This window comes from Pogoniulus pusillus, chromosome Z, assembly GCF_015220805.1.
Source record: "Pogoniulus pusillus isolate bPogPus1 chromosome Z, bPogPus1.pri, whole genome shotgun sequence".
Lineage (NCBI taxonomy): Eukaryota > Metazoa > Chordata > Aves > Piciformes > Lybiidae > Pogoniulus > Pogoniulus pusillus.
In genome coordinates this window covers 89083180-89111035 of record NC_087309.1, presented here as the reverse complement: position 1 = coordinate 89111035, position 27856 = coordinate 89083180, and the positions used below count along the sequence as shown (strand labels likewise).

Sequence of the window (27856 nt, the reverse complement as noted above, 5' to 3'; positions counted from 1 at the left end):
AGTCACAGAGGTCTAAAGGAAGACAGCTGAACAAAAAGGCAGCAGGTGGGAGCTTGTACAGACTATTTAGGATGTGTCTTGAGGGACAGGACCATGGAGGGGTGGTGGTGGGCTGTGTCTATGCATCTTGGCACGGGTTTAAAGTTTATATCTCTTGGAGGATTATCAGATCTTGGGCTCAGTGTATTTTTAAAGAAGGCAGCCTGGAGTCTGAGATTTAAGCTCTTTTATTGCAAAGCAGTAAAAAATGAATCTATACTCATTCCAGTCACATTCTTACTGGTCATTCAGCTTGCATCTGCACTCAGCAGATTTTTGGGCAGCTCTGCATCTTGTGGTTGCATCTTTCGAGGTTTAAGCTATTGCAGCTCCACTGGGTCTGGCCCCTTGTCACCGCATTTTACTTTGGTTTTCATCTCACTTTTGCAATTGTGTTTACAGTATGCTAAGACTCCTAAAACAGGAATTCCAAGTAATGCAATTTATGAAGAGAACCATTTCCAAGCAGTTTCTCCATGAAGTCACTGCAGTGATTTCTCCACCAGTCTGGGCAGTCAGCCTTGAAGTCCAGGGGGTGTCTTCCTAGCTGGTTGCCCGCTATGTGCAACAAGGGCCTCCATCTGGACATCCCTAATGATTTGTGGGAGATCCAGCAAGGCATTTAAAGAGCTGGTTTGAAGCTATCTAGCATGCCATCTGTACTTGGGATTTCTTTCCCAAGCTGGTGTTGCAAAACAGCTACTTAAAGTACTCCTGAAGATTCATTTCCATGAAGCTTAGGAGAAAAGAGCTGACTCAGGCAGCCTGTGCGGCCAAGCATTGCAGCATGTGAGGACGCTCGTGGGACTTCAGCAGTAGCAAGTTTGCTCTTTGGTGCTTTCCTGAGTCTGCTCCATTGGACTTCTTGCCATGTCCTATCAGCCCAGCATCTGTCCTGTAGACTGGTGGTCCTGTAGTTAAGGTGTCCATCACTGTGGTGGGAGAAGTGGTGGACACCAAAAGTGTGAAGCAATGCTGAAGGAAGGCCCAGGGAGAAATCGAGTCCATTTCTGTGTTTGGCCCAATGAGTCAGCATGCTGTTCAGAGAGTAGCACATCCCATGACAAACCATGCTCTGTAACAATCCTACACCTATTTTTGGATGCATTATTGCGTGAGCACCTTGGATGCCCCTGTGTGAAACCCTTCACTCACAGAATGACAGAAACAGAATAATTTGGGTAGGAAGGGGTTTTCAAAGATCATCTAATTCAGACCCCTGCAGTGAGCAGGGAAATCTTAAGAATCATAGAATGGCTTAGGTTGGAATGGACCTCAGAGATCATCTACTCCAACCTCCCATCCATAGGCGGGGACGCCTCAAACAGACACAGATGCTCAAGGTCTCATCTAACCTGGCTTTGGACACCTCCAGAGAGGAGGCTTCCACAACCTCCCTGGGCATCCTATTCCAGTCTCACCACCCTGGTGCTGAAAAACTTCCTCCTAAGCTCAAATCTAACCCTGCTCTCAGCTTGAAACTCTTCCCCCTTGCTCTGTCTCTATACACCCACATGAACGACTGTCCTCTATAGTCTTACTGGAGGATCCCTTCTGGTATGGGAAGGCAGCTCTGAGGTCCCCTTGGAGTCTTCTCTAATCTGGACAACTCCAGCTCCCTCAGCCTGTCCTCATAGCAGAGGTGCTCCAGCCCTTGGATTATCCTTGTGGTCCTCCTGTGGACTCACCCCAACATCTCTTGTGTCCTTCTTCTGCTGGGAACACCAGAACTGGAGGCAGAACTGGAGGTGAGGTCTCAGCAGAGCAGAGTCAAGGGGCAGAATCCCCTCTCTTGCCCTGCTGCCCACACTCCTGAATACAGCCAGCACACAGCTGCCTTCTGAACTGCATGAGGGCACTGCTGGCTCCTGGAGAGCTTCTCAGTACCCAACACTCCCAAGTCTCTTTCTTCAGGCCTGCTTTTAACCCATTCTGCACCCAGGCTGGTCTGGTGTATGGGGTTGGCCTGTCCCAGATGCAGGACCTTGCACCTCATGCAGTTTCATCTAGATCATGCATCTGCAATTAAAGCAGATTGGTCAGAGTCCTGTCCAACCTGCTCTGGAGTGTTACCAGGGGTGGACATCTCACACCTCTCTGGGCAACCTGGACCAGGGTTTTACCACTCTAACTGCAAAAACCAGTTGATTTATAGTGAATCTAATTAGTGTTGTGAAGGCCAAGCAGAAAAGCATCTCTAACAAAGATGACAGGAGTGATGTCCAGGACTAAGGGAGAATATGCAGCAGCTGCTGTACTCTAAGACTAAAGTGGTGAGGAGAGGACTTGTGCCCAGTTAGGCAGATATGAAGGTTGCATAATGCTTTTCCCAGTACCTGGTGCTGTGAGCCTCATCAAGAACATCTCTGCCCTTACAGCCTTGTTTTCCTTGGCAGAGCTTGTCTTCTGGAGTTCATTTTCAAGGATGCCTGTGTGTGGGACCTAAAGCACATGTGGTATCTCAACTCTTCAAATTGTCCTGATCACCGTTTCAACAGATGGATTTTCTGTGTTTTCACAGTGCTGTGTCCATCCAGATGCATGGGCTGAGTGGGGCAGACTTTTGAACCCTAGCGACAGAAAGGCACAGAAGAGGTGTGAATAACTTAATTTTTGTTTTCAAGAGTGGCCATGACATCTTGTTCTCTTCTCATCTGAGAAGAATGCAAACAAAAATGAAACCGGAGCCAAGCGAAACCAGTTGGAGAGAGAAAGCCAAAGGGAAAACAGAAGTCCTGTGTTCTTCGTCTCCAGAGCTGGTCCTTCTTGCTGTCTGTGGGGTTCTGAGGCTTTTTATTAAATTGTGTGGAACCATCAAGCTTATTTGAGCATTTCACACTCCCAGTCAGCACCAGGGTAGAGAAAGGCCCTGGCCAGGCCGTGATGCTCCCTGCACTGAGATAACACTGAGTTATGAGTACATGAGTGTCAAACACCAGGGTGCCTTGGTGGCTTGGTGAAGAACACTTCTGGGGGATATCAATCCTCTAAAGTAGAAGTTCAGAGCTCTTCTTTGTTACATTAAAAACAACATACCTTATGATAGGAAATTGTGCCAGCTCCTAACTGGGATCCTTCAGGCCCTGCAATTTGGACCATAGAATCATAGAATCAACCAGGTTGGAAGAGACCTCCAAGGTCATCCAGTCCAACCTATCCCCCAGCCCTATCCAGTCAAACTAGACCATGTCACTAAGTGCCTCATCCACTCTTTTCTTGAACACCTCCAGGGACGGTGCCTCCACCACCTCCCTGGGCAGCCCATTCCAGTGGCAAATCACTCTCTCTGGCAAGAACTTCCTTCTGACATCCAGCCTATACTTTCACCAGCACAACTTGAGACTGTGTCCCCTTGTTCTGTTGCTGGTTGCCTGGGAGAAGAGACCAACCCCCACCTGGCTACCATGGTGTCCTTTAGGTGTTCGGAGTCAGTGATACTAGGAATTTTAGCCACAGCAGCATTGTAGTGCTCAAATCCCTCCAGCAGCACCTGCTTGGTGGGGAGGTGTTTGTGGAGCTGCATCATGCAAGGTGAAACCTGTGATCTGGCTGAAATATGCGTAGTTGAGAAAGGGTGAGCCTGGAGGAACTGGAATCCTCATGGGGGCAAAAGGTCCCACAGAGTCTGCAGCAGACCTCCATCTACCCCTTCTGGTGGTGATTGATAATTAATTAAAAGCATATTAATAGCAAAGCTCACCATGAGATACTTCCAAGACCTAAGTCATGGAAACCTCATATTCCTGGACCTGTTTCTGGAGCACAGATGAAATTCTGCCTGGGCAGAGGAAAGACTGGATAAAAAACTTTCTGCTTGCAGAACACAGTGAGGAAAGTTTTCATTCCAGCACCAAAAGGGCGAAGGGAATGCAGGAGGTTTGACTTTGGCCATGGCACTGCTCTTCAATCCCAATCTTTTGCCTCAGCAGCTGGAAGTCCAAATGAGTCCTGAGCTGCTGAGTGGACCTAGCCATGCCTACCAGGCAAGAGGCTTCACACAAAAGCAAGACAAACCCAGTATCCCTCCCCTGTAAGGAGCTTAACATACCCCAAAGAGTTTGTCTCTTGGGAGAACTGCCTAGAATTGAGGGCAAGTGTGATTTCCAGCATCTGCAAAGGCAAGATGTCCAGAGCATCTGGATAGGATTGGGATCCCTGAGGGATCTTGGTCCACGTAGCTGCACAGGTTGCTCTGCACTGGAGGGTAAATGTCCAAGTGCCATTGGAGATGTAGATACCTGGAATCAAAATCTGGTTAGGCCAAAAGACACCTTTAAGATCAGAGTCCAACTGTTAACCTAGCACTGCCAGCACTAAACCATGTCACTCAGCAGCGCACCAATTTGGTCTTCAAAATCTCTTCAGGGATGGGGACTCCACCACTGCTCTGGGCAGCCTGGTCTAGGCCTTGGCAACTCTTCTGGGGAAGAAATTGTTCCTCATGTCCAATCTAAACCTTCTGTGGTGCAACTTGAGACCATTTCCTCTTGTCCTACCACTTTTTCCTTGGGAGAAGAGACTGACCCACCCCGCCGTGGCTCCAACCTCCTTTCAGGGAGTTGTAGAGACCCAGAAGGTCACACCTCAGCCTCCTCAAATACCTACAAGTACCACCAGTATTTGTAAGAATTGCTCAACCAGATCTCCATGCAACCAGCAGGAGAATGTAACCCCGTGGTGTCCTCTGCCTCTCCACATGCCAGACGAATGGTGGGGGCTCTGGGAGGACTTGTCTCGCTTGGAGCAAGGTTGACAGGACAGAGCAACTGTGTTTTAGACCACAGCTGTCCACGTGTCTGGAGTTATTTTCCCCAGCCTTGTGCCTTCCAGCCCCTTTCCTTGGGAGCAAAGGCTGGAGTGAAACCTTGCAGGAACCACGTCTTTCTGAGCACGTAGGCTGGTAATCACCCAGACAGCTGAAGCCTTAGAGTTGTTTGCGTGGGCTCCTCCAACACAGCAGACATTTGTCAGATCTAAATTCTGTTGAAAGGTATCTCATTTTGTTAATTAAGTAGACAAAAAAATGGGAGAGAGAAACAATAGCAGAAGCAATACAATCCTATTTCCAGCTTGGCAACCCTGACTGTCTCCCATTGGGTTTTAGTCCTTTGGCAGTTTCTTTGTGACTTTGGATGTCCCTTTAATTTCCACATTGACCACTGGCCAAATCCCCCACTGAAATCAGGGGGAGTTTTGAGCTGAATCAGAGTTTGGCCTTGGAAGTGAAAACAGATTTTCAAAGCTAAATGGAATCAAGAGGTGAGAGATCATTGTGCTGTCTACCTATTTCTCCTTGCAGTTGAAGTATGTTCTCCTTCTGGGCACTGTATCCCTACAGCAAGGGAAGAACCCAGAAGGACAGAAGAATGGTTTTCCCATAACTGCGATCTGTTTGGGGGGTGAACTACAGCTGTAATGGTTTTGAACTAAAAAAAAACAAGGAAGAGATTTAGACTGGAGAGAAGAAAGAAGTGGCTCGTGCTGAGGGCAGTGAAACATTGTCCTGGTTGCCCAGAGCGGTGGTAGATGCCCCATCCTTCAAAAGATTCCAAGTCAAGTTTTTTGAGGCTGTGAGCAACCTACTCTGGTTGCAAATGTGTCTGCTGACTGCAGTGGGGGTGGATTAGAAGAGCTTTAAAGGTCTCTTACATTCTTTAAAGGTCTCCAAACCATTCTATGTTTGGTTTTTCTTTGGAGACGCTACTGTGAGATTCAGCTCTTCCTCCCTTCAGCATCACAACTCTAATAGCCTGGGTTGGGAAGTGCCTTTGGGTTCCTACATCTCTTTCCCTAAGCTTTGGCAGGTCACCCCAAGCTGCCATCTTGGCTATTGCTGTCCTCAAACATGACCAAGTTTTTTTCTATCAACACCAATAGCAGATGTGTGCAGCAGGGTGCCTTGATCCCTATCTCACCTCTTCTCAGTGCTCCTCGTGTCACCAGCACCTTGGTCACACCTGAAAGGAAGGACGGCTTAAAACATCTCCTTAGCTTTACAATAACACTGTGCAGCCAAAAAAAGGCTTTATGATCTGGGCCTTGTTCTCCCTGCTTTGGCTCTTCTTCACTGTGGAGTCCTGTTTCATCTTGGCTTTTCTTCTTCACTGGGATTTTGGGAAGATAAAAGCTCAGAACGAGTCTTTGCCTGAATGCTGAATGATTGTCTAGAGTCCTGCTTGCTGCCAAGTCATGGATGCTGCTTCTTGTTTGCCATTCTCTTTCCTTTGCCTTTTATTTCTTTGCAATTCCCCCCCCCCCCCCCAACTTGTTTAAATCTGGTGTTTTCCATACTATGGTCAGTGACTGCAGAGCTTCAGTGTGTGTTTGCTCTGCTTCTCACCATGGGGATCTTGTCTTTTTGCTGTCCTGCTTGGGGACAGAGCTGCCTCTCCTATTGCAAAAGCCTCAAATAAAAAAATCTTGCACATTCCACATCAGCTTAACTGTTTCTTAGGGGGGGTTGGTGGTGGGCAGGGGGATGACTGGTGTTTTTTTTTCTTTCGCTGCTCTTAAACTGAAACAGTTTATAGTATCATTCTTTAGAAACAAAGCATTTAGAAACGTTTCTTGCAGGACTCTACAGCAGAGGTGGGTTCCCAGCTCCTTTCCAGGTGTTGTGCCTTGCCTCTGCTTAAATTCAAGTTGTGTCAGGGTGCAACTAGGACCAGGGCTGGGATTGTCCCCCTGTATATGGCAGTGGTAAGCCCACATCTTGAATACTGCATTCTGTTCTGGGCCCCTCACTCCAAGAAAGACGTTGAGGGTCTGGAGCATGTCCAGAGAAGGACAACGAAGCGTATGAAAGGGTCATGATGACAGTGTGCAAGTCTTGTGAGAAGCGGCTGAAGGACCCGGGGTTATTCAGCCTGTGGAAAAGGGAGGCTGAGGAGAGACCTTTGGGCTCTCTACAACTGCCTTAGAGGAGGTTGGAGCCAGGTGGAGATTAGTTCTGTTCCCAAGGAACAAGTGAGAGGACAAGTGGAAAAGACCTAGGTTGTGCCAGGGGAGGTTTAGACTGGACATGAGGAACAATTTCTTCCCTGAAAGGTTTGTCAGGGTGTGGAGCAGGGCAGTGGTGGGGTCCCCATCCCTGGAGGGCTTGAAAGCTGTGCAGATGTGGTGCCAAGGGACATGGCTCAGTGGTGGACTGGGAAGTGTTGAGTTAATGGTTAGCCTCAATGACCTTAAAGATCTCTTCCACTCCTAATGGTTCTGTGATGCTAACTTTTTTTTTGCCATTTCTGTGCAACCTTTGCAACCTAAATTCAGCAGCCTTCCTGCTTTATATCCCAAGACTGAAAATGCACTCAAACAGTTAAAACTCAGATGTGTGGTGGGGAGAAGGAGAGAAAAACCACAGAAAGCAAAGGCTAAATTCTATCAGCAAGGCTCCTGCACACTGAAGCATGTGAGGGCTTAGTGCTAGATAAGGGTTTTTAACTAACTTTTATTTTGACATCCCCGTTTTAATAAGCACTGCTCTTTACAAAGCAGTTTGTGTGATTGTGTTACTGAGAGGAAATGAAGAAATGCCAGGAAAACTTGATGTGGAGAATCTGTACTCATAAAATGCTTGTAAGCTCCAGCAAACAGGAACGCTTCCGCCCTCTCCTTCTCTCTCTTTTTTTTTTTTTTGTTTTTTTTTTTTTTTTTTTTTAATTCCCTGACATTCAACTTGCAGTAAAAAAAATAGATATGGAATAAAAGAAAATCCCCATGTGGAGTATGTCAGAAAAAAAAAAAACAGGGCTGGTGGTCTGAGACTACACACAAATTCCTTCCATTGCCACCACGAGCAAGCCTCTTCCTCCTGTGCTCCCCAAACATCAGCCCTCACACTTAAAGCTTCAGAGCCAGTTGGCCTCAGAAAATAGGTTTTTAACTCACGGAGATGCCAAGGAATACAGATTTGATGGGCAAATGGCTTTGGCAGGCAACATTGGAGGCTGTTTAGCTGCTGACCGTTGAAATGTGTTTGTGAATGGTCTCATCCTTCTCATTCTTCTCCCAAGTAACTAATGACAGGACAAGTGGTAATGGCCTCAAGATGTGCCAGGGAGAACATTAAGAAGAGTTTCTTTACTGAAAGAGTGGTGAGGGATTGGAACAGGCTGTGCAGGGAGGTGGTGGAGTCATCGTGCCTGGAGGTGTTCAAGAAACGTGTAGACACACTTTGGGACACATTCCAGTGGTCCTGGAGGTGCTGGGTAGGAAGTTGGACTTGATGCTCTTAGAGGTCTTTTCAGAGAATCACAGAATGTTGGAATTGACCTTGAAAGATCATCCAGTCCAACCCCCTGCCAGAGCAGGGTCACCTAGGGCAGGAGACACAGGAACGAGCCTCAGTGGTTCTGATTCTGTCCTTTGTCCCACCGGAGTGGTGCAGCTGATTAAAACAAAACAAAGTGCTGATCTTTATCTGAATGGAGGCTGTGCTCTGGGGCAAGAGATGAGGCTGAGCAGGAGATTACAACTGCTGCGAAACCAGGACAGAAGCAGGCTGCTGTGGTCGTCACAGTCTTCCCAGTTGTTTCTCTGTTTCAACAGGCAAAGTTGGGGAGATGTCTCCTGTGAACCTCCAAGCAGCCTTGTAGGGAGATGGACGTTGCAGCATTTCACATTCTCTCAGAGACAGTGCTGAGTGTTACAGAGAGATGCTGCCACGTTTAGGGCTAACCCTGTGCTGTGCTGGGTGAAGATATGTGCAAGGGATATCTTCATCTTCTCCACATCACTGTTGATGGCATTCCATCTCTGCCTTCTCTGTGTGAGGCAGCCGTGGCTGCTGCCTGCATGGAAATCAGAGGCGTCCAAGGCTGCTAGGGCATTTCATCCACTCAACCACTGTTTTTTTGAAGGACTTGCCATCTTGTCTACCAGTTATGGCCAGCATATGGGGACTTACTCTACCCTTCTGAGCAACTGTTACCTCTCAAGCAGAATTGTTTTGGTTGAAAAACTCCTTTGAGATCATCAAGTCCAACTGTAAACCCAGCACTGCCAAGCCCACCATTATACCATGTCTCTCAGCATCACAACTTCATGCTTTTAAATCCCTCCAAGATGGGAACTCCCTGGGCAGCCTCTGCCATGTCTGGGCAATACTCCTGGGGAAGAAATAGTACCCAATGTTAAACTAGGCTGTTTCCTCTTGTCCTATCACTTGCTACCTGTGAAAGGGGACTAACCGCCATCCGGCTCCAGCCTTCTTTCAGGGAGGTCTTCTTTCAGCCTACTTTTCTCTAGGCTGAACATCCCCAGTTCCCTCAGCTGCTCCCCACAAGGTTTCTGCTCTAGACCCTTCACCAGCCTCCTTGCTCATGTTTGTACAGCACCTCAATGTCCTTGTTGTACTGAGTGGCCCAATACTGAACCCCATATTTGAGATGTGAGCTCACCAGCGCTGAGTGCAAGGGGACCAGCACTACCCTGATCCTCCATTTAGTAGCTGTTAAATATCTTTGTTTCTCATTTGGAGCTGCGTTCATACAGCCTCGTGTCCAGAGGTAATGGTCCTGGCTCCCTGTGCTGCCACAGGCAAGCATGATCCTCAATTTCTTCATCCAAGTACACATCCTGTCCCAGTGTAGCAATGATGATGCTCATGCATAAAGAAAGGTCAAATGAAACTGTTTGGTGTGGACACCTCTTTTACTCAGCAATATCCTTTTAACTTTTTTTCCCCCCTCATTTCAAAATTCCTGATAACACTTTAAATGGTTTCACTGCAAACCAGTGCAGCAGTCTGGCCATGTTGGTACAGCAGCAGTGGGAGGAAAAAGGAGCAAACAATGCCTATAGGCCAAGTGTGTCAGGAGCTCCTCTGGTTTTTGGGAAAAGATTTTTCTTCTTATTTCTTGCTTGGCTGACTTCCTGCTGCTCAGCAGGGACTAACCAGGTGTCCCCTGGTTCAGTGTGGAAGCAACACAGACAGCATAGAAGCCTAGGAGAGACCTTCCTGGGAACCAAAGCCACGTTATCTTAGTGTTCGTGAAAACTTGCAGCTGAAATATTCCCATTACTGACATAGAAGTGGAGGCATGAGTTGGTACTAGGCTGTGTTAGATGCCAAGAAATTGCCTCCTTTTTTATGGTAAGGAGACCCAAAGAACCCACCCACTGAGGGCCAGACGGGTGGGACAGATGTGTTGACCAAACAGGACCATGCAGGAAAGGGTGAACTAAACAACTTTCTCTTGGCTTTTCCAGACGACAGCAGAGAGTTCCTGGTGGGAACAAGACTCAGCAACACGCCGATCATCAGCAAGGTGGCACCAAACACAACAGAGACCACCAGAAAGCCTACCAAGGAGGCCAGGCCCCTCATTCCTCAGGCAGGACGGGGCACCACGGCTACAGCCAGAACCGGCGATGGCACCACAACCAGAAGCACTCGCCCAATGACAAAGAGACGCACAGAAACGCCAAAGAGACTGAGAACCTGAAAATCGAGGAGCCCTCCCTCTGCACCGTGCACATCCCCGCGGAGGCACACCGGGGCCCGGAGGCTGTGGAGAAGCAGTCTCAGCAGTACCCCCAGGAGTCAGAGACCAAACGCAAGGACAGTGTTCACGAGCGCGTTGGGGAGAGACCCAAGATCAATTTGCTTCAGTCTTCCAAAGACAGACTGAGGAGGAGACTAAAAGAAAAGGTATTACTTCTTAGGGAAACCTTGAGTTGCCTTTCTCCCAGGAGTCTGGCTGTTGGCCATTCTCCATAAGGGCAGGCTGGGCTCAGGGGGCCTTTCTGCGAATGCACCCAATTTATCTAAACTTAGCAGGGTCAGCACTGCTCTTCAGGGGTCTTTGTGCTTCTTCAGGAGGCCACTCATTGACACAAAGCTAAGCTTGGCTTCTTGGTTGAGGTTGGTACCGGCTTGAGGTCTCTAAGGAGGTCTGGAAGTTCTCAGTTTCACAGATTACACAAGGTTGGCAGAGACCCTCAAAGATTATCTTGTCCAATCCCACTGCAGTCAGCAGGGCCCCATCCAACTACACCAGGCTGCCTAAGGCCACATTAGGTCCAACCTTGCATGTCTCCAGGTATGGGCCCTCAACCACATCCCTAGGCAACCTGTTCCAGTATTTTACAACTTTCATTGTGCAGAGCTTCCTCCTAATGTCCAACCTAAATCTGGCCTGCTCCAGTTTCAAACCATCATTGCCCCTCATCCTGTCCCCACAGGCCCTTCTGAACAACCCCTCCCCAGCCTTCCTGTAGAATATTCAGATATTGAACTGCAGTTCTGAGGTCTCCCTGAAGCCTTCTTTTCTCCAGGCTAACCACCCTAAATCTCTCTGCCTGTCTTCCTAGGAGACATGCTCTCCCTTTATCATTTCTAAGATCCTTGAGGCAGACTGGTGTAGACAAGAACAAGGTGCTACCAGCTTGAGTTCTCTGAGGAGAACTGGGAATTGTCCTCTTACCCATTCTCAGGCCCTTGAGGGAGGCTGGTGTGGACGTGAGGAAGGTGCTACCACATTCGATTCTCCAGGAAGCATGAGGAATTCTCCCCCTACCCACTCTAAGGCCCTTGTGGGGGGCTGCTGTAGTCATGAGCAGCAGTGTCAGTGCTCCTTGCCTGGCAGCTGATCTCAGTTGACTGCCTCGTGCTCTGCAGAGCTCATCCGCTTTGCAAAGAGGTCTAAAAAAAGGCACTTTGTCTCCACAGTGACAGAGCTTTGACTTCTTGAGTGCTGAACAGTTGGAGTCAGTTACTTAAAAGCTGATATCCACTTATCTCAGCAATGAATTGAAAGGTCCTTATCTTTCCCCCTTCCTCCCTACTACCCAACAATAACAGAACTGTCGTGTGCAAGTGACAGAGGAGAAATCCTTTCTGAAAACAATATTCAGATTTCTGAGGAATTTTGAGATGATATCTCTCCATTTGCACCCTCTGCCCCCAGCCTTGAGAAATTCAGATTCTTGCTCTTGAAATTCTTTTGTCTGACTGGTAAATGCATCCGTGGGGGTATCTCCAGTAAGATTTCCAAGACCCATGGTGAAAATAACCTGAACGTATACAGTTCCATGGGAGTGCACGCTGGAAATGCAAACCTCCAAATGCATGTGCATTTACTATTTATGTGTGTGGCATGAGGGGGGAGGAAGAGAATTTCTTAGTTTATTTTTGTGTTCTTCAAAGCAAATGGAAGTACAGCAGACACTTTCAGAGCCCTCATTTTAATATTATCCCTGCAAAGCTGTCACATGATCCCAACACAGTGAGGGTTGGAAGGGACATCTGGGGATCATCCAGTCCAATCCCTCCTGCCAAAGCAGGGGCACACACAACAGCTTGCCCAGGATCACAATGTCCAGGCAGGTTTGGAATCTCTCCAGAGAAGGAGATTCCACAACCTCACTGGGCAGCCTGCTCCAGGCCTCCAGAACCCTCACACCAAAGAAAATTTTCCTCCTGTTCAAATGGAACCTCCTGGGTTCCAATTTATGCTCATTGCCCCTTGTCCTGTTGCTGGTCACTGCTGACAAGAGTCTGGCCCCATCCTCTTGACCCCTGTCCCTTAGCTATGGATCAGCATTGATCAGATCCCCCCTAGGGCTGCTCCTCACAGTGATGCTCCAGGTCCCGCTGCATCTTTGCAGCCTCTGCTGGACTCTCTCCAGTAGTTCCCTGTCTCTGTTGAACTGGGGGGCCCCCAGAACTTGACACAATCCTCCAGATTGGGGTAGAGTAGAGGAAGGAGAAAACCTCCCTTGACTGCTGGCCACACTCTTCTGAATGCTACCCCAGAAGACCACTGGCCTTCTTGGCCACAAAGGCACATTGCTAGCCCTTCACAAACTTCTTGTCCACCAGAACTTCCAGGTCCATCTCTGCAGAGCTGCCTTCCATCAGATCAACCTCGTAACCTGTCCTGGTGCAGAGGGTTATTCCTCCCCAGGGTCAGGTCTCTACCCCTTATGTGAAACCTGTCACATAAACACAACTGGCCTCCTAATTGAAGTTTTGGACAATTCCCAGCTTCTGGCTGATCATGGGGTTGTCTGAGCAATTGCCACAGATTTGTAATGTAAAGTAAACTTGAAGCTTGCACTGGAAGAGAAGAAGGGAGTAGACCAGAGCAAGCAGGATGCACGCTTTACGCTGGGAGAAAGTAGACAACGTGTAATTAACAGCTGAAAAGTAGTACTAAATCATAGAGCAGTGACATAAAATGAGAAGTGTAGCAGCCAAGAGATGGAAATATTAAGAGTTTTCTGATACTGGGTTCATGGACATTTCTGATCTGCATTTAGATCATCGAGTAGCTAGGAAAAGGCAGATATTGGGGTGGCATTTTGCATACCATTGCAATTTCCAAAGGCCAAAGAGAAATGTCCATTATCACCATGTTTGTAAATTCCCCCAGAAACCTGTCCAGGATGCTGAAGACAGTCAGAGGAGGTCAAACCTTGACCACCATTCCTAGAACATCTTAGAATCATAGAATGGTCTGGGTTGGAAAGGACTCCAAAGGTCATCCAGTCCAACCCCCTCTGCAGTCAGCAGGGATCCTCACCTAGATCAGGTTGCACAGAGCCCTGCCCAGCCTCACTTTGAGTATTTCCAGAGATGGGGCCTCAACCACCTCCCTGGGCAGCCTGTTCCAGTGTTGCACTCTCATAGTAAGGAACCTGTTCCTCATATCCAACCTTAATCTACTCTTACCTAGTTTGAAGCCATTGCCTCTTGTTCTGTCACTGCAGGCCTTTGTAAACACTCTCTCTCCTGCCTTCTTGTAGCCCTCTTATGGTATTGGAAGTTGTCACCTCCCAGAGCTGGGGAGGGGGGAGGGAGGGGGAGAGGAGGACCATGGGATTGAGTGTGGTGGGGAATGGAGAAAGAGAACACTGCTGGGGCAGGACTTGTTGGCTTGTGGTTTTCTATACTGTGATGAGACTATTGTGCCTGTAAAAGATGCTTTGCTTTTTCTCTGTCTGTTTGTCTGTCTCTCCAACCCCCTTCCCCCTTTCCTGTCTGTGGAAGGACAAGGGCTGATCTATCTGTTTTTTCCTTGTGTAACAGACGCCTTGTCTTTCCCTTTTCACGGACCAGGACGAAGTCACGGTGGAAACCACCAATCCCGAAAAGAACAAAATGGACAAATTAATTGAAATCCTCAACAGCATGAGGAACAACAGCAGCGACGTTGACTCCAAGCTCACCACCTTCATGGAGGAGGCCCAGAACTCTACTAACTCTGAGGAGATGCTGGGGGAGATAGTGAAGACCATCTACCAGAAAGCGGTGACAGACCGCAGCTTTGCTTCCACAGCAGCCAAGCTCTGTGACAAAATGGCCCTTTTCATGGTGGAGGGAACCAAATTTCGGAGCCTGCTCCTCAACATGTTGCAGGTAATGAGATAAAATTATGAGCTGTAGGTGGAGATGTGCAATGTCATGCCAGAACCCCTCTGTGAAATACGTGGGCTGCTTGTGGTAGCATTCCCCCAGCATGAAGACAGGTGGAAGTGGGGGGGGTCTAGCAGTGGAGGATGTTTGCTGCTCCTTTTGGCTGAAGTTTCAGCACTGGAGATACTAAGTTAAGTTGTGGTCCCAGAGTAGGCCGTTGGTTGCATCACAAGGCTGAAGGGCTTGGTTCTGCTTTGTGGTTGCAGCCCAAACTGAAACAATTAGTGTCTTTTCTAATTGTTCTGGGTGCCTTATTTATTGTTATACACAGCATTGGTTGACTGTTCTGCTTCAAACCCATCAGGGACAGCAAAGTTGGAATGCATGGGTCTGACCCCTAGTCTTTGAAAATGTTGTATGATGGGGCAGCACAACTGCTCTTATCTGTCTGTGGTTTACTGGGGGGAACATGTTCTACTGTGCCACCACCCTCTGTAGGGGGTTTGCTTTCTGGGGAGGGTGTTGCATGGACCTTCCATCCTTCTGCCTGTAAGAAGTCAGGGTGTGTAGAGCTGAAACCATGAACTCACATCCTTAGTGCGATACGTGTTTGGATTTGGCCATTCTAGAGTGGTTGGCAGTGACTGAGTCACCACCACTGGGAAGATGTCAAAGCTGTGTAGGTTATAGAATCATAGGATAAGCTAGATTGGAAGAGACCTCCAAGATTATCTAGTCCAACCTGGCACCCAGCCCTATCCAGTCAACTAGACCATGTCACTAAGTGCCTCATCCAGTCTTATCTTGAAGACCTCCAGGGACAGTGCCTCCACCACCTCCCTGGGCAGCCCATTGCAATGCCAATCACTCTCTCTGGCAAGAACTTCCTCCTAACATCCAGCCTATACTTCCCCTGGCACAACTTGAGACTGTGTCCCCTTGTTCTGTTGCTGGTTGCCTGGGAGAAGAGGCCACCCCCCACCTGGCCACAGTGTCCCTTCAGGTAGTTGCAGACAGCAATGAGGTCCCCCCTGAGCCTCCTCTTCTCCAGGCTAAACAACCCCAGCTCCCTCAACCTCTCCTCATAGGGTTTGTGTTCCAGGCCCCTCACCAGCTTTGTTGCCCTTCTCTGGACACCTTCCAGCACCTCAACATCTCTCTTGAATTGAGGAGCCCAGAACTGGACACAGTACTCAAGGTGTGGCCTGACCAGTGCTGAGTACAGGGCAAGAATAACCTCCCTTGTCCTACTGGCCACACTGTTCCTGATGCAGGCCAGGATGCCATTGGCTCTCTTGGCCACCTGGGCACACTGCTGGCTCATCTTCAGCCTACTATCCATCAGTACCCAAAGGCCCCTTTCTTCCTGGCTGCTCTCCAGCCATTCAGTCTCCAGCCTGTAGTGCTGCTTGGGGTTGTTGTGGCCAAAGTGCAGAACCCTGCACTTGGCCTTGTTAAATCTCATCCCACTGTCCTCTGCCCACCCATCCAGCCTGTCCAGGTCCCTCTGCAGGGCTCTCCTACCCTCCAACAGATCCACACCTGCTCCTAGCTTGGTGTCATCTGCAAACATACTGATGCTGGACTCAATCTCCTGGTCCAGATTGTTAATAAAGATATTGAACAAGACTGGGCCCAGCACTGATCCTTGGGGAACACCACTGGTGACAGCTGCCAACTGGATGTGGCACCATTCACCACCACTCTCTGGGCCCAGCCCTCCAGCTAGTTCTTGACCCGTACCAGAGTGAATCTTTCCTAGCCATGAGCTGCCAGTTTTGCCAGGAGCTGCTAGTGGCAGACAGTGTCAAAGGCTTTGCTGCAGTCCAGGTAGACTACATCCACAGCCTTCCCCATATTCACCAGGTGGGTAACCTGATCATAAAAGGAGATCAGGTTGGTGAGGCAGGCCCTGCCCTTCCTAAACCCATGCTGGCTGGGCCTGATCCCTTGGCCATCCTGTAGGTGCTTTGTGATGGCACTCAAGACGACCTGTTCCATGGCCTTGCCTGGCACTGAGGTCAGGATGACAGGTCTGTCATTTCCTGGTTCCTCCTTCCAGCTCTTCTTGTGGGTGGACATCACATTGGCAGCTTCCAGTCTTTGGGGACCTCTCCAGTGAGCCAGGACTGTTGATAAATGATGTCAATAAATAGATGTGGTGTTGGAGAACATGGTGGACATGCCAGTGCTGGGTCAAGGTTAGACTTGATCTTAAAGCCTTTTCCAACCAAAATGATTCTGATTACCTCTCACACATGTCATGTGGCACGTAAAAAGCTCTTGTCTCATGCCTCTTTTCTGCACACATTTGGTCCTCAGCATCACTGCATTTCTTAACACATCATCTTGCCCTTTTTCGTCTTGTTGGACATCATCCCTTGAGTGCTGTCCCTGCTGGCTGTAACTTGTTTGGGCTAAGCTGGATTTTGAGAAATCAGGAGCAAAATATAGTAATAAAAAAATCAATATTTAAAGTCACCTAAGATAGTTCTGCCAAGTTGCAGGTCAAGTCTTGCGTCTGTCACTGCTGTGGTTGCATCTCTAACTCTGCATCTCACCCTGTTCCTGCTCTTTCTCATCTCTCCTCTGGAATGCTCTTGGGCAGCACATTTGCCTATTATGTATACCAGGAAGTGATTTTTTTCTTGATACTGTATTGAGTTTTGGGCCCTTCACCCCAGGAAAGGACACTGAGGTGCTGGAGTGGGTCAAGAGAAGGGCATCAAAGCTGGTGAAGGGTCTAAAGCACAAATGTAGTGAAGAGCAGCTGAGGGAACAGGGATTGCTTCGCCTGGAGAAGAGGAGGCTGAAGGGAGAACTTCTGGCTCTCTACCAACTCCCTGAAAGGAGATTTGAGCCAGGTGAGGGTTGGTCTCTTCTCCCAAGTAGTAGTTGATAGCGCAAGAGGGAAAATCCTTGAGTTGTATCAGAGAAAGCTTAGGTTGGACATGAAGAATGATCCTCCCCAAAAGGGTTGCGAAGCCCTGAAACAGTCTGATGGGGAAAGTGATGGAGTCCCCATCCCTGAGGGGATTTAAAAGCCATTTAGATATGTTGCTGAGGGTCGTGGTTACTGCATCATGGTGGACTTTGCGATGCTGGGTTAATGGTTGGACTCAATGATCTTAAAGGTGTCTCCCATCCAAAACAGTTCTGTGATGCCATTTCCATCACTACCAACAGATCCCAGAGACTGAGTTATTCCACAGCGCCATGCGCAGCAACAACTGGCTTCTTGTTCAACTCTTCATAGCATGAACATGGGATCAATAATTTATCTACTCCCTCCACAAAGCCCCAAAGTGCTTCCCAGGAACATGTAGCCAGTCTTAGTGTGATGGTAATGTGATGTCTGTTGTGGAAAGCTTGGAAGAAGTTAAATGCAAAGACCGAGCAGGGTGTGCGGGTGACTGAGTTCATCCGCTGGAGCAGGGAGATGTATGCCAAAGGGATTTGCTCAAACTCCAGCTGAACATCTTTTAGAAATGTCTTGGTGGGGCAAAAGGTAGCAGGTCAGTACAGTTCAAAAGCAAAATGCTGTGTGAAGTTAAATAATTTAACATTTCCTTTTTGATAGTAAAGGATTTTGACTTTCTCCAAGCACGGTTTCTTTTTCTGACTCAGAAGAAAAGAAATGTATTCACAAAGATCCACAAAGTACTCTGCTCAAGCCCTAAGCTGGCAGTTTTGGTCTTGCATTCAGGCTTGGTAACCCTGGCTGGAGGTGTAGGTATGAAGCAGGACTTGTTACAGGTACCTAGATGTGAAATAAGGAGATTGATGGTGTTGATGTGTTGGATAATAGGTGAAGAGGATACTATGGATAGCATATTGATATCTTCATATCTTCTTCTTAACTCAAAAGCTTGAGAAGTGGGCCCATGTGAATCTCATCAGGTTCAACAAGGCCAAATACAAAGTCCTACACATAGCCAAGGCGATTGCTGGTGTCAGTCCAGTCTGGGATATGAAGGGCTGGAGAGCAGCCCTGTGGAGTGCTGGTGGGTGCCACGCTGGACATGAGCTGGCACCAAGAGCTGCCAGCCCAGAGCCAGCTCTGTTCTGAGGTGATCCCCGGCAGCATGGGCAGCAGGGGCAGGGAGAGGGTTCTGCCCCTCTGCTGCGCTCTGCTGAGACCCCCACTTTGCACTGCTGACCCTAGCTCTGGGGTCCTCAGCACAGCATAAACAGCGACCTGTTGGAGCGGAGCCAGAGGAGGCCACAGCAAAGCTGGCAGGGCTGGAAAGGCTCTGCTGGGAGGCCAGGCTGAGAGAGTTGGGCTTGTTCAGGCTCCAGTGGCCTTGCAGTGATTACAGAGACTGAGAAGAAAGCTGGAGACAGACTTTTTCTCAGGGTCTGTTGTGACGGGCCAAGGAGTGATGGTTTGAACTAAAAGAGGGTGATTTAGAGTAGAGAAAGGGAAGGAATAGTTGAGACTGGATGTGGTGAGAGCCTGTCGCAGGTTGCCCAGAGAGGTGGGAGATGATTGGGCTTTAAACATTTTGGTCTAGTGGAAGGTGACCCAGCGTGTGGCAGGGGGGTTGGGGCTACATAATTTGTCAAGTCCCTTCTAACCCAAACCATTCTGTGATTACTCAAATACAGTTCTGGCCCTTCCACCATCAGATATTTTCCACCAGCCATTTCTAGATAATTCACCACTAATTAAAGAAAACCTGAACCAAACAATACCAAACCACCTTTAGTAAACCCCTCGCTGCAGGGATGGATTTGTGTCACTCTAGCACCTTTCAGACTAATCTGATCCCTGGATGTAAGGAGCTCGGCTTGCTGGGCACCGGTGAGATGGGGAATTACTCTGCTGGGGTGTGATAAATCAGGATCAGCCTTGATCCCCCCCAACTTAGCACTGCTGGCACCTGGGGACAGATCCCTCACACTCCCTCGACCTGTTCCTGGCCTATGCTCCTGTTTTGTAGAAGACTGTTTGTCCCTTTCTCACAGGACCATGGTGGAAACAGCTCATCCCCACCAGAGAGTCTCATGCATTAGTGTATTAGCCCACTGAACTGCCCTGCCAGCATGCCAGTACCCATAGACATCACCCCTGTACCTCTCCAGACCTTAAAACAAGCGTCATGGGGGACTGCAGATGTCCACAGCTTGTCTCAGGTGACTTGTTTTGATCCCCAAACAGACACAGTACAGAAATGCAGTCACGTCACCCCCACTTCCAGCCATCAGCTCTTCTGCAGACCATCCTCCCATGCTGGCATTGCACCACTTTATCAGATCTATCAGGAAAGCTCTGATTTGCATTTGTCACTCAGTGTTTCCATAGATTCATGAAATGTTTTGGGTTGGAAGGGGCCTTAAAGATTGTCCAGTTCCAGCTTGCCTGCCATGGGCAGGGATACTAGATCAGGTTGCCCAAGGCCTCACCCAGTCAGGACTCCCCTCCAGGGAGGGGGCACCTCTAGGCAACCTTTTCCATTGTCTTACCATCCTCACTGCAAATAATTTCTTAATATCTAGTCTGAATCTACCCTCCTCAGACTGCAATCTGTTTGGTCCCAAATCTTGGCTGAGTCTTGAATTTGGGTACCTCAAACTTCTTTGGGATGCTTAAGGGAGATGTGGAAAGGAGAATCATGGGGTGGATTGCTGGTTGGTCTGGGAGAGACATTGCCATGTGGGTCCTTGACTCTGGAGGTTTGAGTTTGCTTTTGTGTGCATTGAGTTGGGTTTGGTTTTTGGTACAAGGAGTGATCTAGGGCTGTGTAAGCCCTCGGGATGGACCAGGCTGGTCAGGGAGTTTGAGTGGGTAGGTTATGAAAGAGCATCTCAGGGGTTTCTTCACCCCTCTAGAAACACCTTCTGTGTTAATCAGTTGAAAGTCTGCTGTGAGAGGGTTTTGCTTGTCATAGTTTCACCCACTGGCATGTCCAGGCTGTGATGGGAGGGTGAAAAGACAACGTGCCACAAGCCCTCCTCATGTAACATAAGTTGGAGTACTCCTCTGTTGAAATGGCTGTGCTCTTTATAGCAGAGCAGCGTCTGCAGCTGAGCTATGCAGAGCCAAGGGTATTATTAGAGTGGACATCATTGGGGCTGTAATTGTACCCTGCTCCCCTTAGCAACCATGGCCAACAGCACATCAAACAGAAGGCTGATACCTTCTCTTTATGAAGAAAAAAGCTCACCACAAAATGCACCTCTCGACACAGAGCAGCAGAGCACTGCTGAAACCCAATGTGTTCTTCTGGCCAAGAAGGCAAATGGTCTTCTGGAGTACTTAAGAAGTGTGTGGCCAGCAGGTTAAGGCAGGGTCCTTTCTCCCACTACCACGTGGAGAGGCCACATCTGGAGTCCTGGGTCTACGATAGGTCACCAGTTAAAAAGAGAAAGGGAACTACTGGAGAGAGTCCAGCAGAGGCTACAAAGATGCTGAGGGTCTTGGAGCATCTCTTGTGAGGAGGAAAGGCTGAGAGCTCTGGGACTGTTGAGCCTCAAGAAGAGCAGCCTGAGAGGCCATCTTCTCAGTGCTGATCCATAGCTAAAGGACAGGGGTGAAGAGGGTATGGCCAGACTGTTTCCAGTGGTGTCCAGTGGCAGGACAAGTAGCCACCCAGGAGGTAACATAGGAACATCAGGAACAACTTGTTTGGTGTCAGGGTGCTGGAGGCCTAGAGCAGGCTGCCCAGAGAGGTTGTGGACTGTCCTTCTCTGCAGAGATTCCAAACCCCCCATGCCATTGTGATGGTGGACAAGTTCATCTGGGTGCCCCTGCTTTAACAGGGGTCTTGGGCTAGATGATCCCTTGTCGTCCCTTCCAGCTCCCACCATGATGGGATTCTGTGATAGCCTAGTGCATACCCTATGATAATACCCTATCACACATCCTTTGGCACACCCCAGTTGCATACCTGTGCAGGGTTTCTTCCTTATCTTAGCCTGATCTCTTGATGTCCCAGAAATGACCCTTCCTTCGTTCTTCCTTGGTGCTTTGCTCTGGTTGTAGAAATTTGAGCCAAATCCTGTGGATTTTGACAGAGGATACACCTTAAACCTTGACTAGATTTGAGATGTTCACTGTGACAGCTTTTTGGATAAATGTGACCAAAAAGCTGTTACTGTCATCCTAGGCAGAGGATGGAACTGGGAAATTTAGGATTAATCACTTCAGTGGATACAGGCACCTGCATGTGGCATTGCATACTGGAAACCATTCAAGGTGCTAAGGGAAGTGTTTGTGCTGTTGAGAATGAGGGTCTGGGAGGAATGAGCTGCAGTCTCTTCTTTCCTGATTTGAGCAAATGACTTAGCCTCTTAGGGAGAGCAGCCCTTTCTGCCACAGAGGAATTCTGAGAGTGAGGACATCAAGGACAGTAACATGCATGGGTATCTGCTTTTATATTGTGCTGCTGTAAAATAAATAGCTTCATTTATATTCCTGGAACCCTTCTGAGTTAGCTGGGGCAAATTCAAAGTGTGGGGGGGTGGGTTAATGCCCAACCATCACAGTACTGCAGACTGTAGAGTTGGGACATGGAAGTACTACTCAGGAATAGTGCTGAAACTACGGTTTGATCCCTTCACATAAGTTCTAGGGGAATGGTTTGTGTTTTAACAAGAGCTGGAGGCAGGAGGATCTGAGTGCAGCTCAAGAGCGTACCACAAGGTCCAACACTACTGCAAAACTCATCATCCCTCTCTCTATGTCTGTTTTAATTGAGTTTAATTACAGATGGCTCAGTTCAGTTGACCTCTTCCCAGTGTGAGATGGTGGTTCAATGGGAAAAGCCTCCTCAGCTCAAGCCTCTCCACAACACTCTTTTGAGGAGATGAGGGACATCTCAGCAGTGAACCTCAGAGCTGGTGTGTGCATGTTAGGCTTCCCCATGGAAGCCTAACAAAGGCTGAGAAATAGCAGATGATGTTCCTCTTGTGTAAATACCTTTGGGCCTTTGCAGAGCCCTGCAGAGCTTAAAAACCTTCTTCCTTACATTTCACTGCTAATGTTGACAGCACAGCCTGGTTTTGTAAACCCCGAAGGGACTCAGCAGCAAAAGCTGCTGGGTAAATGCAGCTTTGCAGATGTGATTCATGCACATGGAGTGTCGGCAACTAGAGAGGTTGCTCAGAGCCCCAAACAACTTCACCTGGAATGGTTCCAGGGATGGGTCATCAACCACCTCTCTGGGCAACCTGAGACAGGCTCTCACCGCACTCAGTGTCAAACATTTCTTCCTTCTCTCTCGTCTGAATCTCCCTGTTTCAGTTTCAAACCATCACCCCTTATCATTTCACAACAGCCCCTGCCTGGAAAAAGGCCCAGTTTTATTCTAGCTCCCTTGAAGCCCCAAAAGGCCACCAGAAGGTCTCCCTGGAGCCTTCTCTTCTGGTCATTGAACAAGCCCAACTCTCTCATCCTGGCCACCCAGCAGAGCCCTTCCAGCCCTGCCAGCATTGCTGTGGCCTCTTCTGGCCCCACTCCAGCTGGTCCCTATCTGTGCTGTGCTGAGGACTCCAAAGCTGGTCTCATCACTCCTCTGCTCTCAAGCATGGAGAAAATGAGGAGTGGAAAAGAGACATTCTCTCTTGTTTGCCTCAGCTGTGCCTCTGAAAGCGCTCTGTGCTTCTCCAACAGAGCATTTTTACTTGTGTTGCTATTGATCACATCATTGTCATTTATAATTACATTTCTGGTTTTATTTCATAATGATTTTACATTTTGTTATTAATTCAGAGTTATTTTCCATAGTCATCCCAGGCCAAGTGCAAACATCAGCAGTGGGCAGGAGAGGGAGCAAGGGGACCAGGCTGGCACAGTGCCCATGTCAGCAGGTGAAGAGCAGATCTGGGCACCAATTAAAGCTGGCCCCACCGTTACCCATGAGTCTGGCCAAGCCGTCATCCTCTGCCCGTAGTGATAACCCTGGCTGGGCTTTGCTGCTGGCAGACAGGTCCCATGTGGGGCTGTGAGCTATTGGAGAGCCCAGGATTAAATTTCAAGCTGCCTGCTTTCAACATGCCGCCTTTCCCCAGCGCAGCAGCAGTTCTAGCAGCCGTGTGACTCCTTCCTGGCCTTTCCAGGATGCAGGAACATGGCAGGGATGAGAGACTGCTGAGCATCACCTCCTTGGAGGTTGATGGTGAGATGTGGGGAGGGTTAATGGGGCACAAAAAGGGGTTTAACTCAAGATCTGGGGGTTTATTGAAGCACAGAAAAAGAAAAGCAACAGTTTCCCCCAATAGGAATCACAAAACCCCAGTGTGGTCAGGATGGAATGGATCTCTGATGATCATCTAGCCCAACCCCCCTGCTAAAGCAGGAGCACCCACAGCAGCTTGTCCAGCATCACAATCACCAGCTGGGGTTGGAAGCTCCAGAGAAGGAGGCTCCACAACCTCTCTGAGCAACCTGCTTCAGGCCTCCAGCACCCTCACACCAAGGAATTTTCTTCTTCATGTTCGGATGGAGCCTCCTGGGTTCCAGTCTGTGCCCTCTGCCTCTTGTCCTGTCACTGGGCATGACTGAAAGAGTCTGGCCCTGTTCTCTTTAGGTATTCATCAGCAATCAGGAGATTCCCAGGGGAGAGGAAATTGGTGACAGGAGCTGTGCTCCACAAGCACGGGGAGCCCCCCAAGATGGGATTAGCTGAGCTGGAGTCCCTCCAATGCAGCCATGCTTATGGCTCTACACAGAGGTTTTTAACTCTGAGTAGCTGTCCATTCTGCAGGGGAGAGCTTGATGGGATGCAGAACTAATCTGGGGGAAAAAAAGCCTTAGATGCTAAGGAATGGTGAATTTGACTGAATTCAGTCTGCTGGCAAGATCTGATACTGCAGTGCTCAGGCATGAGAAATTGGCCATCACCATAAACAAGCTGTATGGGGTTTCTTCTGGCTCCTTTTCAACCTGGAAAGGCCAAGGTTGCAAGGCCATGGTGGGGATCAGCCTCTGCTCCAGCATGTGTTTTAACCTCAGGGACAGTACTTGGTGTCCCATCGTGTTTGCTGATCAGTGAAGGTTCCTACCTGGACATCTCCCAGTAGTGATGGGACTTGATGGAGGTTTCTCTTGGTCCTGCAGGCTGGCAGAGAGCAATGCCAGCAGCATTTCTGGCTGAGCTGCTGCCTGATTGATGCCTGCTAAGAGCACACACACATTTGTAGAGTCATAGAATGGTCTGGGTTGGAAGAGACTTAAAGGTCATCTTAGTCCAGCCCCTTTGCAGTGAGCTGGGACATCTGCAACTAAATCAGGTTACTCAGAGCTCTGTCCAGCCTCACCTGGAAAGTGTCCGGGAATGAGGCATCTCCTCTCTGGGCAACCCGGGATGGGCTCTCACCACTCTCAGTGTGAACTATTTCTTCCTTCTCTCCCCTGTGAATCCTCCTCTTCTAGTTTAAACCATCACCCCTTGTCCTCTCACCACAGGCCCTGAGAAAAAGTCTGTTCCCAGCTTTCGTAAAGGCCCCTTGAAGCACTGTAAGGCCACCAGAAGGTCTCCTGGAGCCTTCTCTCCTGCAGGCAGAACAAGCCCAACTCTCTCAGCCTGGCCTCCCCAAAGAGCTCTTCCAGCCCTGCCAGCATTGCTGTGGCCTCCTCTGGCTCTGCTCCAACAGGTTCCCTGTGTGTGCTGTGCTGAGAACTGTGCAGAGGGTTCTCAGCAGAGGAGCAGAGGGCACTCTCTGTCCCTGCTGCCTACACTGCTGGGGATCATCCCAGGACAGGACTAGCTCTGACCTGGCAGCACTCAGTGCTGGCTCATGTCCAGGTCTGCACCCCTCGGCACCCCCAAGTGCTTCTGCACGGGGCTGCTCTCCAGCCTTGCATCCCTCAGCCTGTGCCTGGTACCCACATCTGCCCTGACCCGTGTGCAGGACCTTGCACTTGCTGTTGTTGAACCTGGTGAGGCTCACATGCACCTACTTCTTAAGCGTGTCCACATCCCTCTGCACGGAGGGAATGTTCAGAGCAGGTGGCCCTGGGCTGTGGGAGCAGTGCACACCCTGTGCATGGGCTGCTGCGTGGAGGCAGTGCAGAGCAGAGGCTCCACTGGACTGTAGGTGGAGACTGCAGCCTGCTGCAGGCATGCAGCTCTGAGCCGGATCCAGGCAGTGAGCTACCGGTTTAGTGGGAGCCTAGCTGCTCCTGTCTGTTGCTGGTGGTGAAGATGCTAAAGGGGAGGTGTGTGTCCCCCTAAGGGTCCTCCAAAGGTTTTGGTAAAGAAGGCAGCTAAGAAAACCCAAACCTGAAAATCCACCCCAAAGTCCATTTATCCATTGACTGAGAGGTGAAGAAAAGTCTAAGAAGCTCCCTCCACCTGCAGCAGTGGAGGCAGGGGAGGACACTTCGATGCTGAGATCCCCTCAGACCAGGCTAGATGATCCCCACCCCATTTTCTCCTGAAAGACTGAGATCTGACCCCAGGATGTGGGAGCACGTTCCTGCCAGCCCAGGGCCCCAGCTGGCCTAAGGCACCCTCCTGCCAGACCATCTGCTCCTGCCAGCTCCAGCATAAATCCAGCTCAGGCTGCAGTGGGCACCCTAAGGTGGGGATTTCAGGATGCTGTGGGGTTGAATGATCCCTGCTGCAGGTACTCACAGCCACCCTGCTGTCCTCAGTCCTGCTGTTAGCTGCATCACTTCACCTCACCTGGGAGCAGTTTTGGAGGCTCCCTAGGAACCTGAAATGCATCACTCCACCTGGGACCCACCCTGCAAATCCCCTTATGCCCCAGTCACTTTCACAGTCATACAGTCATCGAATGGTTTGTGTTGCAAGGGACCTTTAAAAGTCATCTAGTCCAGACAACCTGCAGTGAACAGGGACATCTGAAACTAGAGCAGGCTGCTCAGAGCCCCAGACAACCTGACCTGGGCATCTGCCACCACTCTGGGCAACCTGTTCCACTTTGCTAGGAGGTGAAACATCCTTTTGGCAGAGGAGCACACTGGAGGAACAGGTGACAGGAACATGGCATCCTGAGCCAAGGCCAGAGCAGACGCATGCATCATCGTCAGCCCAGAGCTGGGGTTTGGCTCGAAGGACACTGGAGGGGGCAGTACCTCATTTTGTTTCCTGGTGGTTTGCTCGTTCCTGGCATCCCTTGGCCGTGGCGATACCGGGGACAGTCTTGTGCTTGCCTGCAGGAAATCTCTCTTTCTTTAAAGATTTTCAGCAGAGCCACAAGAATCTGTTCCAGCCAGGCTGGCCTGGTTGATGTGATCAAGCACAGGTTGCCCAGAGCAGGTTTTGGCTGGTCTGTAGAGCAGCAGTGACACCCTGGAGGGATGGTCCCATGGCACCTGTGAGCAGGTGTCTGTAGTGTGGGCACCCTCAGCATTCCCTGGCTGCTCTTTTTTTTCCACCCTTGGATGTTTTTGTGTGTATCTACCCTTAAAAAACTGCGTTTGGAGAATCAATGTTGACTTGGAGTCCACATCCCCTTTACCTCCCTCGTGGGTATCATTTTGCACTGCCTCATCTTTTTTCCTGCTGCTGACAGTTAAACAAAGAAATGGAGAACGATGGCCTGAAGTGGCTTTGGTGGCATGAGTCCTGGGAGGATACACAGTGGGTGAGGAATGAAATGTATGAGAATGGTTTCAGTTCCCTGTCCCATGCCTGACTGGGGCAGATACAAGTATGAAACACACACTTGCAGTGTCTTGAGAGTATAGGGGCAAATAATGCGTGGCTCAATGATGCCACTCCACTGTGACATGTCCTCTGTCACCATCAACAGTGATACCACCCACAGAATTCTCCACTTGCTCTGCTTCATCATCAAGCATCCCAGACCAATGCTTCCTTTTCTCTTCCCAGTGATAAATTCCTCCATATTTCTTTCTTTTCATATTTTAGTGGCAAAGACAGTGAGAGCAGTGTGTGCTGAGTAAGGACATGGTGCCAGGCTGGAAAACTAAAACCTTTCAATTTCTGCTTCATTAATAGGAGTAAGGTGCGTTTCAAAGAACCACAGGATGGCAGAGGTTGGAAGGGACCTCTGGACATCATCCAGTCCAACACCCTTGCTAAAGCAGGGGCACTCACAGCAGCTTGCCCAGCATCACAATGGCCAGGTGGGGCTGAAATCTCTCCAGAGAAGGATACTCCACAATGTCTCTGGGCAACCTGCTGCACTCCTCCAGCACCCTCACAACAAAGAATTTTTTCCTCATATTCAGACGGAACCTCTTGTATTCCAGCTTGTGCCTGTTGCCCCTTTTGTCCTGTGGCTGGGCACCACTGAGAAGTGTCTGGCCCCAGCCTCTTGCTCCCCACTCCTTGGGTCTTGCTGAGCATTGGTCAGATCCCCTCTGGGGCTGCTCTTCTCCACAGTCAGTGGTCCCAGGTTCCTCAGGCTTTCCTCCTCACAGAGATGCTCCAGGCCCCTCAGTAACATCTTTGTAGCCTCTGCTGGACTCACTACAGAAATTGCTTGTATTGCTTTAATATTCCAGCCCATCCCATCCAGTGG

The 27856-nt window shown here is 49.3% G+C and overlaps 1 protein-coding gene across 4 annotated transcripts in view; it reads left to right on the top strand.

Moving 5' to 3' along the window:
* Positions 1-27856, top strand: part of CTIF (cap binding complex dependent translation initiation factor) — a 210071-nt gene that overhangs the window by 140881 nt on the left and 41334 nt on the right. For 3 of the 4 annotated variants that reach the window (XM_064176801.1, XM_064176804.1, XM_064176802.1), the window contains 2 exons: positions 10249-10690; positions 14072-14401. In XM_064176801.1, coding sequence (XP_064032871.1) covers positions 10249-10690; positions 14072-14401 — 772 coding nt within the window. The remainder of the gene's footprint in view (positions 1-10248; positions 10691-14071; positions 14402-27856) is intronic. The other variant, XM_064176803.1, reaches the window with a different exon arrangement.